The 13,669-nt window shown below is 41.4% G+C and overlaps 1 protein-coding gene across 2 annotated transcripts in view; it reads left to right on the top strand.

Moving 5' to 3' along the window:
* Positions 1-13,669, top strand: part of MLH1 (mutL homolog 1) — a gene marked incomplete at its 3' end in the record, with an annotated part of 29,434 nt that overhangs the window by 12,342 nt on the left and 3,423 nt on the right. Inside the window, exons 8-15 of one of the 2 annotated variants that reach the window (XM_081931068.1) lie at positions 1,754-1,838; positions 4,510-4,622; positions 6,228-6,321; positions 7,586-7,739; positions 8,474-8,826; positions 9,415-9,560; positions 10,899-11,007; positions 12,122-12,185. In XM_081931068.1, the coding sequence (XP_081787194.1) occupies positions 1,754-1,838; positions 4,510-4,622; positions 6,228-6,321; positions 7,586-7,739; positions 8,474-8,826; positions 9,415-9,560; positions 10,899-11,007; positions 12,122-12,185 (1,118 nt within the window). Of the gene's footprint in view, positions 1-1,753; positions 1,839-3,130; positions 3,230-4,509; positions 4,623-6,227; positions 6,322-7,585; positions 7,740-8,473; positions 8,827-9,414; positions 9,561-10,898; positions 11,008-12,121; positions 12,186-13,669 lie in introns of those variants that run through there. The other variant, XM_081931069.1, reaches the window with a different exon arrangement.

The following is a 13,669-nucleotide window of genomic DNA, read 5'->3' as shown; positions in this document are numbered from 1 at the left end:
TCAAGGTACCACTGTATATATTTAATCAACCAACAAAACAAAAATAGTAAAACACTCAGCGGGTGGCGCTGTGGGTAAAACCTCAGTACCTAGGACTTGCCGATCGTATGGTCGGCGGTTCGAATCCCCATGGCGGGGTGAGCTCCCGTCTTTCGGTCCCAGCTCCTGCCCACCTAGCAGTTTGAAAGCACCCCTAAGTGCAAGTAGATAAATAGGTACCGCTTTATAGCGGGAAGGTAAACGGCGTTTCCGTGTGCTGCGCTGGTGCTGGCTCGCCAGAGCAGCTTCGTCACGCTGGCCACGTGACCCGGAAGTGTCTCTGGACAGCGCTGGCCGCGGCCTCTTAAGTGAGATGGGCACACAACCCTAGAGTCGGACACGACTGGCCCGTACGGGCAGGGGTACCTTTACCTTTACCTAACTTTAGATTGTTTAGTTTAAGTAGCAATGGAGATGAGATCAGACCCTTTTCAAAAGTTGAGGTTTTTTTGACAAAGTATAACAAATAGCAATTTTATAACTGTGAAGGCTGTCTTGGAGACAAGAGGGAATAGAGGGAGGACTGGGGCTGCAGCTAGCCCCAGCTTGCTGGAAGAAAAGTTGTTGGGGCGGAGGGAGAATTGCAGTAAAGATTGAAAAGCTGACAAGATGGATAGTTATACCTTTCTTTCCTTTTATGAGCTATCCAAACATGGCAGGGTGCAGGAATCCTTGGGGAAAATCCAAAATGAAGGCATGAAGAAAATTCTTTCCTCCACTGTGGCAGATTTTACAAATCAGGCTACATGGGAATACAGAAAAAGGGCATTCAAAGCTGGAGTTTCAGACAAAATTAGGCAACATTTATCTAAGTCAGTGTGGTGTAGTGGTTAAGAGCAGTAGTCTCGTAATCTGGGGAACCGAGTTCGCATCTCCGCTCCTCCACATGCAACTGCTGGGTGACTCTGGGCTAGTCACACGTCTTTGAAGTCTCTCAGCCCCATTCACCTCACAGAGTGTTTGTTCTGGGGGAGGAAGGGAAAGGAGAATGTTAACCGCTTTGAGACTCCTTAAAGGGAGGGAAAGACGGGATATCAAATCCAAACTCCTCCTCCTCTTCTTCTAAGCAAGCCAGAGTGTCTGACCACAAAACTAACAAAGGACACACTCAGAAGACTGTGGGGAGACTGGTTGAGCTCAGTGGTTCAGAGGTAGTTATAACCTTGGATTACAAGACTAAAAGAATGCTTCGTCCTGAATGGCACAAAAAAGAAAGTCAGTTGTCTTGTTCCTGCTTAGTAAAAGAAGTCTAGTTTTTAGGTAGTGTTGAAAGTACTACTTTTGAAGGATGCAAATCGTAGGCTCTCCAGAGGCTCCTTTCTCTCACTGAGGCTTTCATTAGGTTGGACCGAAGGGATGCCTTGTGTCAATGCTTTTCCTTGTCCATTTCATTTGCGGTTTGGCTGGGAACTTCAAGTGCGCTATCTCCTGGTTTGTCCTTAATATCTCTCCCCCCCTCAAAAAAAAACCACACCTTAGCAGTTCTCCTTCCTAGACAGAATGGCCTTTTGAACCCAGGTTCTTATGAGGAGATGCACAACAAGATGGCAAAATGTTGTTCACTGGCAGTACAATGCAACTGTTTTGATAAATCCAATTTGTTTTGGTAAATGTAAATTTCCATTCAACATGCCTTTTAGGTTGCCTAAATATCTTCATATAATACATCAGAAACATTAGTAAATGCAAATCTAAATATTCTCTTTTTAGCAAGGTGATACCGTAGCAGATGTTAGAACACTGTTGAATGCTACAACCGTTGACAATATCCGCTCCGTCTTTGGAAATGCTGTTAGCAGGTACACTGATCTCAAAATTCAGTTTAACTTAAGAATAAATCTCAAAACACTTTATAATAGTAGCACTCAAAACCCCTCTGATTATGACAACAGTTGTCTTGGCATTAAATGCTGTGGGATACATTTGAGAGTACATTTTAACAGGCCCAGGAAAATTTCATATGGAAACAGCTCTAGCATACATTGATTTTTCAGTATACTTCCTAAAGCAGATTAAGGAAAGCATCATCAAGAAAGTCTAGAATTTGACACAGGGCAGCAGGAGGAGAGGGAAATGAAGACATAGTAAATGGTGAAGAATATGTAGTTATTTCAGATTTGCCTACCTGCTTAGAATCGTAGAATCTTAGAACTGTTGGAAGTGACTGAGGGGCATCTAGTCCAACCCTCTGCAATGCTGGAATCTCGGCTAGATCATACATGACAAATTGCCATTCAACCTCAGCTTAAAAACCTCCAAGGAAGGAGAGTCCACTACCTATCATGGGAAGTCTGTTCCACTGTTGAACAGCTCTTACTATCACAAAGTTCTTCCTGATATATAGTCTGAATCTGCTTTTTTGTTACTTAAATCTATTGGCTCAGGTCCTAACCTCCGGAGCAGGAGAGAAAAAGTTTGCTCCATGTGACAGCCCTTTAGATATTTGAAGCTGGCTATCATATCTCCTCTCAGTCACTACTTTACCAGGCTAAACATACCCAACCGTTCCTCATGAGGCTTGGTTTCCAGACCCTTTAGCATTCCCCCAATTTCTTCATCCAAGTCATTAATAAAGATACTGAACAATAACGGGCCTAGGACAGAATTCTGCAGCACCCCATCTTCCCCCCAGAATGATGATGAACCGTTAGTGAGCATTCTTTGGGTTCAACTAGTCAACCAGCTACAAATTCACCTGACCGCTATCTGGCCCAGTACACATATTATCAACTTCTCTGCAAGAATATTATGAGGGACTTTTGTCAAAAGCATTATTGAATTAAGGTGCACTACGTTCACAGCATTCCCCTGATCCATCAAGCTTGTAACTCTGTCCAAAAAGAGAGAGAGAGATTTGTCTGGCACGAGTTGTTTTTGGAGATCACAGCATCTTTAACAGTCTAGTCTACTTAACAGTATATGTAACAGCCTAGTATTGAGGCCAGGGGGCTGTGTCAAGGACTTCACAGAAAAAATACATCCTTTTAAAGGCTTTTGAACCAAGTTGGACAGATAGTGATTTGAATAATTAAATATCTCTTAAACCACTGCTTAAACAGGCCTCTCAGTGCATTTTCAGTTGTATTTGTAGAAAGAGCCTCTCTCCCGTCATTACTCAGACAACATAAAGCAAATCAGCAGAACTGTTTGCTGCCTGTTCTTTAGGATTCCTGCCAACACTGGCATAAAGGTCAGTGTGAGACTTTCTAAATTTAGAAATGACAGTTACAGTAGTAGGGCTGAACAGTCAATACTTCCGCCATGCTGGCAGAAGCAGTACTGAACAGAAGGCATTGCTTTTCTAATGAAAACTATACAGAATAGCTTGTTCATTGCTGAGTTCTGTTTACGCAGCTGTAAATCACCCTCCCTTTTCTGTACAAAACATCTTGATCTGACCTTTGGTTACTTAAAGAATGTGGGTGAAGGCACCTGTAGTAAAAGTTAATGTTAAATCATTTCTAGGCTATGTTGTATAAAGTTGTCTTAGAAGGGAGAGAAAGTCACTTGTTCAATATATTAGTGAAGCTGCACTTGAACTATTGTTCCTTCTTTGTCAACATGGTGTTTAGATGTTTAATTACAAGAATAGGCCTCGTTCAGATGATAATCTATAACACCATTCCCCAACCTAGTGCTTTCCAAATGTTTGTAGGACTACCACTCCCAAGTGCTGGCTGGCGCTGATGGGAATTAAAGTCCAACATCTGGAGGTATCGGATTGGCAAAGGCTGATCTACAGCATGATTTATTTAACTGGTTTGTTAACCATGGTTAAAATAAATCACAGTTCCCTGGCTTTGTATTTAACAGCCAGTGGATATTATATGTATTTGCAAAGTAAGGGGGGGGGGGAGAGAGCAGAGAGCTTGCTAAGCCTTATGCTTAGTTTAGACTATCATCTGAGCCACGCCTTAGAATGTGTCCCTATAAAAGGTAGGGGTGAATCTGGCCACTCTCCATAAATGGCAGTAAAAGGAGAAAAGTAATTCTGATGAAACACTACTGTTGTGGGACAAATGGCTACCATTAAAGAGGCAATATATATTGGTATTAATTTATTTTGTGTACAATGAAATCTTACTCGTTCCTGTGTTTGGGCCATTGTAACGACACAGTCTCTAATTAAGAGTAATTTGACAAACTATATGATGAATTTAATTAAATACAGATATTTATCTCTGTGGCATTCTGAAATTTGAATTTGGAAGAGAGCAGGCCTTTGTACCCATAATTGGGAGTAGGTTCCAGTGAAGTGAGTCTGGCTTTTGAGTCAACATTGAGTCAGATTTGCCCTATGAAAGACATAAAATAGCTTTAAGTATGTTCTATTGCTCCCTAATTTTTGGTCAGATTAGAGTTACTGAATAAATACATGGATATGAAATCTATGAAGATTTGATTGTGTCCTAGAGAAATAGTTTCTAAGAATACAGAAGGGGGAATTAATTACTTTTTAATTTTATCCAGAGAATTGATTGAAGTGGGCTGTGAAGATGCAACATTGGCTTTTAAAATGAAGGGTTACGTAACCAATGCAAACTATTCAGTAAAGAAATGCATATTCTTGCTTTTCATAAACCGTAAGTACCAAAGTACACATTTCTCTGTGTTCTAGGGGTTGGATTAGATGATTCTTGGGGTTCCTTATAATTCTATGATTCTATGAAATTTTCTGTAGTCTTAACAAGGCAACACTCTCTATTAAACAATGGTGGTGAGCAGTGCTTAGCAGTGCTGACAGTGAAGTGCTGTCTAGAGAAAGAAAGGGTTGCTTTTGTCTCCTGGCTTTATTTCTTGATTTTATTATGTGTTTTAAAGGGTCAGGGATTACTTCCTAAACTCCCAAATTTTGCTGTTTTAATGTATTGTGCATATTAGTCACATTTGCTCTGCTTTGATAGTAAGGGTCATTTCAGACAGAGGAGTTTTTAAGGGTCAGCCAAGCAGAATTGGCGTGCCAGGCATTTCCAAGCCACATGGAAGCAGCGCTTTTGCAGCAAGAACTGCTGCTGCTGCTGTCCCAGTTCACCGGGTTCAGCTCAGATGGAAACAGTGAAACTAACCATTTGATGCTGCCAAACTCCTGTACTAAACAATACTGTTTCTTGAGGTGGTGGTAATTTTGTTTCCCCTCTGGTACCCAACAGCTGGGGCACACTGCCATCTGGAAACCCACTCACTTTCTTTGTCAGAATTTACGGTGTTTGTCCACTGTATTTGTAAGAAACATAGCTGAGAAACTGGCCTGTTTCAGACAGGATGTTACAGTGGGGTAGGAAACTGGGGTGGGGAAATCACATCTGGGAACGAATGCTCTCTTTTGGTTTCAGATAGTTCATTAAAAAGCCTATGCTCCAAGGAAGCTTAGTTTGGTCAGAATCAAGTATATACTTCAGAGTTAATCCAAAAACATAACTATAGTTGCTAGAGGGCCATGAAAATACGTGTTCTGGGCTTTTTAGACTCATCTACCCAAGAGGTGCATTGGGTGTCAGATCTGAAATATATTGGCCTTATTTACATTTCTCCTACCCCTGATATAATTTAATATACCATATTTGAGTCTGAGTTCACACATAACTGCAAACTGACTTGCCAAAACCAGAAGGAAGAAACAATTAAGTTGAGTATAGGACTGCTGTACTCAAGGTCTTTGAAAGAAATATAAGCCCCTGTTTGACTTTCTTAACTTTCTACTTGATACAGACAAGTAGACCTAAAATATTGCACCTCTCAGTGCTCCAGCTTTGTCTTCCAGTGTAGGTATCCTGCTTGGTTAGGGCAGGGCGGTTAATCCATTCTTTACACTTTCGCTAGATAATCCTTTGCAGTACAGACATTAGCTGTTAATCCAAAGAAAGTGAAGTGCATTTAAGTGTCATTGAAATAATCAGTTCCAAGGCAATGTGTTTATTTGTAAAGTAAACATATGCATGGGAAGGTTATTTAGGATTAGGGTGTGGCATCTGGTGTCATGAACATGCAAAATTGCAGATACATTCTGAGGACTGTTGATGATAAAGTAACATTTGCCTTTTAATTGTTACCATATATTTCCAGTTGGTTATATAAATAAAAAAGTGAAGGTCTAGACTGATCAGAGATGGGTGTAGAAGTTGTATTATACAGAAAGTAATGTATACTGCTTACCTGTCTCCCCTGATTTTTATGTTTTTCCTCCCTAGATCGCCTAGTTGAGTCAAATGCTTTGCGAAAAGCAATAGAAACTGTATATGCGGCTTATTTACCTAAAAATACACATCCATTTTTATACATAAGGTAAAAAAATTTTTCTATGTAGGGTCATGTGACCAGGAAAAAGATAAAAATGCATTTAGGCTGCAATCATATGCACACAGGGAGTAAGCCCCACTAAACACAGCGGGCCTTACTTTTGAGTAAAAATGGGCAAGATTTTGTTTAACCTTAGTTAAACAAAATTAGCCTTTCTAAGCAGTGATTGCTATCATTTGTTTTTATTAAATAAAAACCAAGTACAGTGGTACCTCAGGCTAAGTACTTAATTCGTTCCGGAGGTCCGTACTTAACCTGAAACTGTTTTTAACCTGAAGCACCACTTTAGCTAGTGGGGCCTCCTGCTGCCACCACGCGATTTCTGTTCTCATCCTGAAGCAAAGTTCTTAACTCGTATATTTCTGGGTTAGCAGAGTCTGTAACCTTAAGCGTATGTAACCCGAGGTACCACTGTACAAATCTAGAGTTTATCATTACCCTAACATGCATGTACATCAAAAATATTCCTAATGTTATTGCAGTATGAGTACGAAGTCATATTTTAGTTTTTTTAATTTCCAGGTGATACAAGAGCTAAATAATCATCAGCTCAATAATAAATAAGAGGCTTGAAATGTTATTTCTCTGCAGTTTTAAAAACTCAAAAGCACTACAAACAAGGATCCAATCTCTGAGAAACACAGAGCACCCTAAACTCTGTGGCTGTGGCACTGTGACGTTAACATATGAGAGTGCTGGAGGTGAAATAGTTAAACAGGTTACCCAATCAGAACCCAGGGGGGTGGAGTCAGAGAGACTATAAAACCAGGTCTGGGAGAGGCAAAGGGAGGAGTTTGTTGAGAGTTGGGTGGTTGGTTGGTGTGGGAGTGAATTGGGATAGAGTTTGTGGGCAGGTTGAGTTAGTAGCAAAATAAGCTAGTTAGGGGCTAGGGAGACAAGTAAATATCTGAGAGGTGGTTTAGTGAGCGAGAGCAGGTAGCGGAAGTTATAGGTCTGGATAGGCACCCCATGATTGTAATTGACCACTACCGTTTATGAAACCACATGCTTGTTAAACTGCAATAGATAAACAGAAGTTTATGTTCCAATTTAACCCTGTCTGGACTCAGTATTGTACCAGGTAGGGCCTGGGTGGTGGCAGTGAGAAATAAAGTGGTGGCACAGGGATCAATAGACGGTGAAACGTCCGGGGACCCTGTGTGATCGCCACAGGCACCCACTCTATCAAATCTGCTGAATTGCCATTCTTTTGATTAACTTTGCATGGTGTTCTCAAAATGTCTTGCAGCCTAGAAATAAACCCTCAGAACGTGGATGTGAATGTGCATCCCACAAAGCATGAAGTTCATTTTCTGCATGAAGACAGCATTTTGGAGAGTGTACAGCAACACATAGAGAGCAAATTGTTGGGCTCTAACTCATCAAGGGTATATTTTACACAGGTGAGTGAATCTGAGCATGTCACCGAAAAGGAAAAGGCTAACCAGTCTGCTTTGTTGGTGGTTGCGAGAGTGAGTGCTCTACATTCAGGATTTGGATTTGTTTTGTCCAATGAAATGTTTTGGATAAGCTGGACTTAACAATACAAAACGTCATTTTTAGGTGTGTTCTTTAACATAGATTAGTGGTTTACACAAAAAAGGGTCCAAAGACAGACCAGTGCTGCACACAAACAGATAAAGTGGCCTCAGTTGAACCGACAGAAGTTTCATGCCAGGCAAATATGGAATATACTGATGATGGGACATTTGAAAACCACTGATAAAGGGCATTAACATGATTCTATCTGACAGAAAGGGGATAATGGACAGAATCAATGTTAAGTAGCCAGTTGTGATTCACTTTATATGTGCAAATGGGATCAAGATTTCTGTATGCATTTGGTCTTCAACTAGAAAGCAGTACTCAGAATTATACAGTTGTGGATTTGCAAGGGACCCCAAAGGTCATCTAGGCCAATCCCCCGCAATGCTTTTGTTAGAGCCTCATCACTTGTAAAGAGCAGGCTGTTACGTTTGGCATAATCTGTAATGGCTACTCCACACAGGTAGATTATGTTATAGTTGCAGCTATGTGATGCCCATGAATTGTGCTTATCCGGCTCTCCAACTAGCTTAGAAGGAGACTTGCACAGTTCCAGATACTGAATTGCTTCTCTTTCATCTCTTCCTTTAAGACATTGCTGCCAGGTGTTACTGCCTCTTCCACCGATGTTGTTAAATCAGCAAGTTCTTCAACTAATCAAGGGGGAGACAAGGTCTGTGCCCGTCAGATGGTCCGCACTGATTCCCGGGAACAGAAACTGGATGCTTTTCTTCAGCCAGCAAATAAACCTAGGCCGTCTGAACTTTCTGCAGTGACATCCCAGGATAACAACAACGAGCAAAGTTGCAAGGGAACTGGACTACAAGATGCTGAGATGGAAGACTGCAGTGACTTGAATTCAAGAGATCTGAGACTAGAAGCTGTGGAGATTGCAGAAGGGTCAACAGAAAGCCAACCAGCACCTCTTGAAGCTCTACCTGCTAGGTATGAGCAATCTCTGTGCAGTAGCATTTCTAAGTTGACGAGAACTCGGCACCTTATTCTCCCTCCTCTTTGCTAGGTGATGCTCCTGAATCCGAGCACTTTTCTGTCTTTGACATTCTTTTGGGGGGGGAAAGGGTTGCCCCTAGGCTGAATTAAGACGTGTTGTCTTTTTAGTTCTCTTTAACACATTGATCACCTCTTTTTCAGGAATAATAGCACTAAATAAAAACCACACAAGCTATCCTCCGTAAAACACTTGGAAATGTTAAAACCAATAGCAGAGTGAAACAATAAATACGTCTAGTTAATAAAAAGGACCAGCATAATAGGTCACCTTGGCAGATTAAGACTGGGTCTAGAAGCACTCACTAGCATCTATTTCTGCTTGTGGCCAAATTTTGCTGGCATAGTTTGGCTCCATAAGACTTGGGCAGATTTTCTGGTAAATGTAGCTTTTGAGTGTGAAATGTATTTTTGAATCTACTTAACCAAATACCTGTTTAATTACTCCAGAGTTAATCACAGCACTCTGCTTTGACTTGTATACACGTCAAATAGAACAAAATGCATTTCCTTTTCATATTCCAGAAAGAGGCAGCGAACAAAATGTGATGTGGAAATGGAAGAACAGCAAAAACAGGAAATGACTGCTGCCTGCGTTCCAAGAAGGAGAATTGTGAACCTAACTAGCATAGCGACCCTTCAAGAGGAAATTAGTAATCGGGCACATGCAAGTATGCATGTTCTGCTATTACCGTTTCATGTGCAAATTTAGACCCACTAAGATAGCATGTGTTTCATGTGCAAATTTAGACCCACTAAGATAGCATAACTTGCATTACAGGATTTATAAAAACTATCTCCTATGACAGGAATGCTCTTTATTTTTTATTTTTACTAAACTATGAAGTATTAAATTGCACTCAAGGCTAATACTCTGCTAAAAAATCAGCCTGGAAAATCAAAACTTTATATACTAGAGCTAGAGATGTAGGGATAAGGGGGAAAATATGAACAGCACAGAAAGGGTCAGAGTTGGACATGGAGACTAGGCTGCTGCAATTTGTTGATCCTGTTTGGAAATAGTCACTCATGAAGTAGGCATTGATTGAGAACACTGTTGGCAGCTGCTCATGACCCCATTACATAAGCAGTTCAGAAGAATGGAGCAGAATTCTGCTCTCAGGTCCAGTAAATATTTATTTTGAAGGAAACAAAATAGCTTGCAAATTCTTTATGTGGGTGGCTTCCTTTCAGCTGCTGCTTGTATTGTTCAGAGCAAAATTCTTCTGTAATAGAAGCAGCTGAAGTTTAATAGGCATTAAATTAATTAATAGTTGTAGTATGAAGTGGAAGTACTATGGATCCAGTACTCTTTCCTTCATTTTAGTACCTGGACACAGGTAGTTAACACCACTAGGCTACCTACAGTCTGGAAAAATATAAACTAGCACCCAGTTTCTAATTTGCCAGCTCAGCTGGTTGGAGGCAACTGAGTTTTAAAGAAAGCTTAAATGGACAAATACATTGGTTAAAATAAAGTTTTTGGATTTAAACAATCTTACAAACTGCTTGAAAGCCAGTTCCTGGTTTGTGGAATGGGCTTCTTGAGATTTTTGGCAGAGTAGCAAGTTCAGTACTCTCAGTAACCGTGTTAACTATCTGGAGTACTTTGGACTATATTGGCTTGAATTCCAAAAGAGGTCTGATATAACTGCTTTGTAATTGCCAAAATATTTATTGGAGGAAACTACTAATTTCTAGCACTTGAAAATTAGTGCACACGGGAACATGTAGGTTTGCTGGAGGAAGCATATTCCAAGGAATTTCACAGAAGGAAAGTACATGCAACTTGTAAGAACAGCATGGGCAGCGATTAAACCGCTTTCCAAAATGCATTTTTTTCTGAGTAAAAAGGATTAGGCTCCAATTGGGTTATATGAAATTGAATAAGAGTTGATATTTGAAGTCCATAATGCTTTAAATATTTTAGTAAATAGAATAGTTGAGTTCTTAAAGGGAAGGATATTCTTCTGTATTGTACTAAACACAAGTGATTTGGGTTATTTCAGATCTTCAAGAGATGATACGTGATCATTCCTTTGTTGGATGTGTTAACCCTCAGTGGGCGTTGGTGCAGTATCAGACAAAACTGTATCTGCTCAGTACCACAAAACTCAGGTAACAGAACAAAGTTAAATATATTGTTTTAATCAAGACAAATAATATCCAGTAGCTTGAGAAAGGAAGAAAATAATCATCACTGAGTAAATTTCCAAATGGAGTGGTGTGGGCTGTGCTGTAGCTTTTAACTTTTTAGTACTTTTGGGTCACTGCCCCAAAATAACAGGAACACATGGACAGCTGCAGCTGTGGAGGAACAGTGAGTGAAATCATAGGTCATTAGGACCCTGAAGATATTGCCTGGATCCTAGTCATCAGAGGAAAAAGAGTTGATGAACCTCCCAGAAAGGCTTGAGAGAGATAAACTCTCTCTCTCTCTAGATATATATATATGAATATGAGAAGTAGAAAACACAGAGGGTAATATGAGTGGAATCTGTTCCTAGAAGACCAAAGAGTGGTTGATGTCAAAGGGAGTTGTGGGTGCAGCTGGGGTAAGTTGGCCTCACCCTGTAGTTTGGGATCATTGCATCTGCTAACAGATGACTTTATAATGTATATTTTGAACTGCTTTGAGTTTTATAAATGGAAATGGGAATGGCAGTTTTTAAAGTGATAAATTTTCTAACCTTATTTGTAATGTAATTGTGTTTGTCTTTTATGATTACTTATACGTATATTGCTTCTTATACCAGCTCCGCTTCATTAATACTTGTAATGTTCTTAAGTTTCATAAGGATTGTAGTCAGTGATGTGTTCTTGCCCTTTAATTAATATTGGATTACATAGGAAGCTGCCGTCTACAGAGTCATTGCTACATCTAGTTGAGTGGCAGCTCACCAGACTTTGTCTTTCCCAGCTCCTGTCCTGCCTGGAGATGCCAGGGATTTAACCTGAGATCTTCTGTATAAGAAGCAGCTGCTCTGCCACTGAGCTACAGCCCTTCCCCCTGCATCTGTTCCACTACTGGGAAGCTTATCTGTTTCATTAAACAATGCTGGATATTTTATCATAACTGCTGTGCTCTAGAAAAATACATACTTCCCACTCATAGCTAAAACCATAGATTTTAGTTGCCATTGGAATTCCATATCAAGGCTTCTATTCATTGACAGTATTACAGAGTGGACCATGAGCAAATAGCTAACTCTTTGTTTTTCCTTTCTCAAAGTCAAGAAATGTTCTATCAGATCCTTATCTATGACTTTGGAAACTTTGGCGTTTTAAGATTGTCAGTAAGTATACGCTTAAGTTATCTATCTTATATATAACTTACTAAGATATAGATCAGATATTGGGTAGAGCAATCCTACCCAATATCTGGTGGTGGTGCAGAGAGGTTTGTGGTGCAGCCACTTCTACATCCAGAGCCCAGATTATCACGGGGCAACAAAATTATTTTGATTAGCCAATGGAAAAAACTGAATTGAATGGCTTGGGCTGTTGAAACAATTGCCCCTGAGCGCCCTCTCCCACTTGGTACAGCCCGCTTGGCTCCTTGTGAGGATACAAGCTGGGAGATGGTTTGAATGTAAGTGAAAGCAAACTCCAATGGAATGCAACTGAACACTGGTGAGGCTCATCATTGAGCCTACTTAGTGGCAGTGAAGGCAGCAATACTTTGCTGTTTCCATTGCATCCTCAATATGCTGTCCAGCATAGCTTTTCCAGGTAATATGGGTTTTTTTACAGTCTGGTCCGAAGGAGGTGACAGAACCTAAAATAGCTTGCTGTGACTTTGTTTACAAAGCATTTTGAGGATAAAATCACTTGCATCCGCCAGGACCTTGACTTCACTGTTACAGCAGATGAATCTCAAAAGGTGTCCAGAGCACTGTCTAGTCCTGTTGCAGTGGATGAGTTTCAGTTAGTAAGGCTTGAGGACATGGACAAGGTGCTTGGATTGGTCACTGATGCTTTGGACTCTTGCCTGCTCTTAGCTGATAAAAGCTAGCAGGGAGGAGACAACTGGCTGGGCCAGGGAGCTGATCAATGCTTCCATACAAGAGGGGATGGTTCCTGCCTGATTGAAGGAGGCAGTGGTTAAACCACTCCTTGTATTTGGAAAACCTAAGTACCATATTTTTCACCCTATAGGATGCACTTTCCCCCCTCCAAAAGTGAAGGGGAAATCTGGGTGCATCCTATGGGGCGAATGCAGGCTTTCGCTGAAGCTTGGAGAGCGAGAGGTGTGCAGCGACCTCTCTCGCTCTCCAGGCTTCAGGAAGACATCCGCAGCCTAGGCTGCCTAGGCTGCGGATAGCAGCCTGCTTCCCAGAGCGTCGGGCACCCTGAAAGCAGAGCACCTGGCACTTTGGGAACACATCTGCAGCCTAGGCAGCCCTGCCGGAGTTCCCCGCAGGGCTCCCCACGCTGCAGATAGCAGCCTGCTGCCCGGCGGGCAGGGCACCCTGAAGCAGAGCGCCCCGCGCGCCGGACAGACATCGGCCAGCCCCACAAGCTCGTGGGACAGCAGGGAGGCGCAGCGCCGCCATCCTGCTGTTCCTCGACCTGGTTCGGTTTCCCCGACCTTTATTTCCCCCCCCCCCCAAAAAAAAAACTAGGTGCGTCCTATGGGACGAAAAATACGGTAATTACTGTCCAGTTGCCAATCTCCTCTACTTGGGCAAGGTTCTTGGGCAAGGTCACAGGCCAGATCCAAGTGCTTTGTCTGAATTAGGGATTGGCTCCACTTTGCTGTGGGTAGACGTGTCCAGAG

This window comes from Podarcis melisellensis (assembly GCF_964234715.1).
Source record: "Podarcis melisellensis genome assembly, chromosome: 12".
In the NCBI taxonomy this organism is placed as follows: Eukaryota; Metazoa; Chordata; class Lepidosauria; order Squamata; family Lacertidae; genus Podarcis; species Podarcis melisellensis.
The sequence above is the reverse complement of the archived record's forward strand: the minus strand, read 5'-3'. Positions and strand labels throughout refer to the sequence as shown.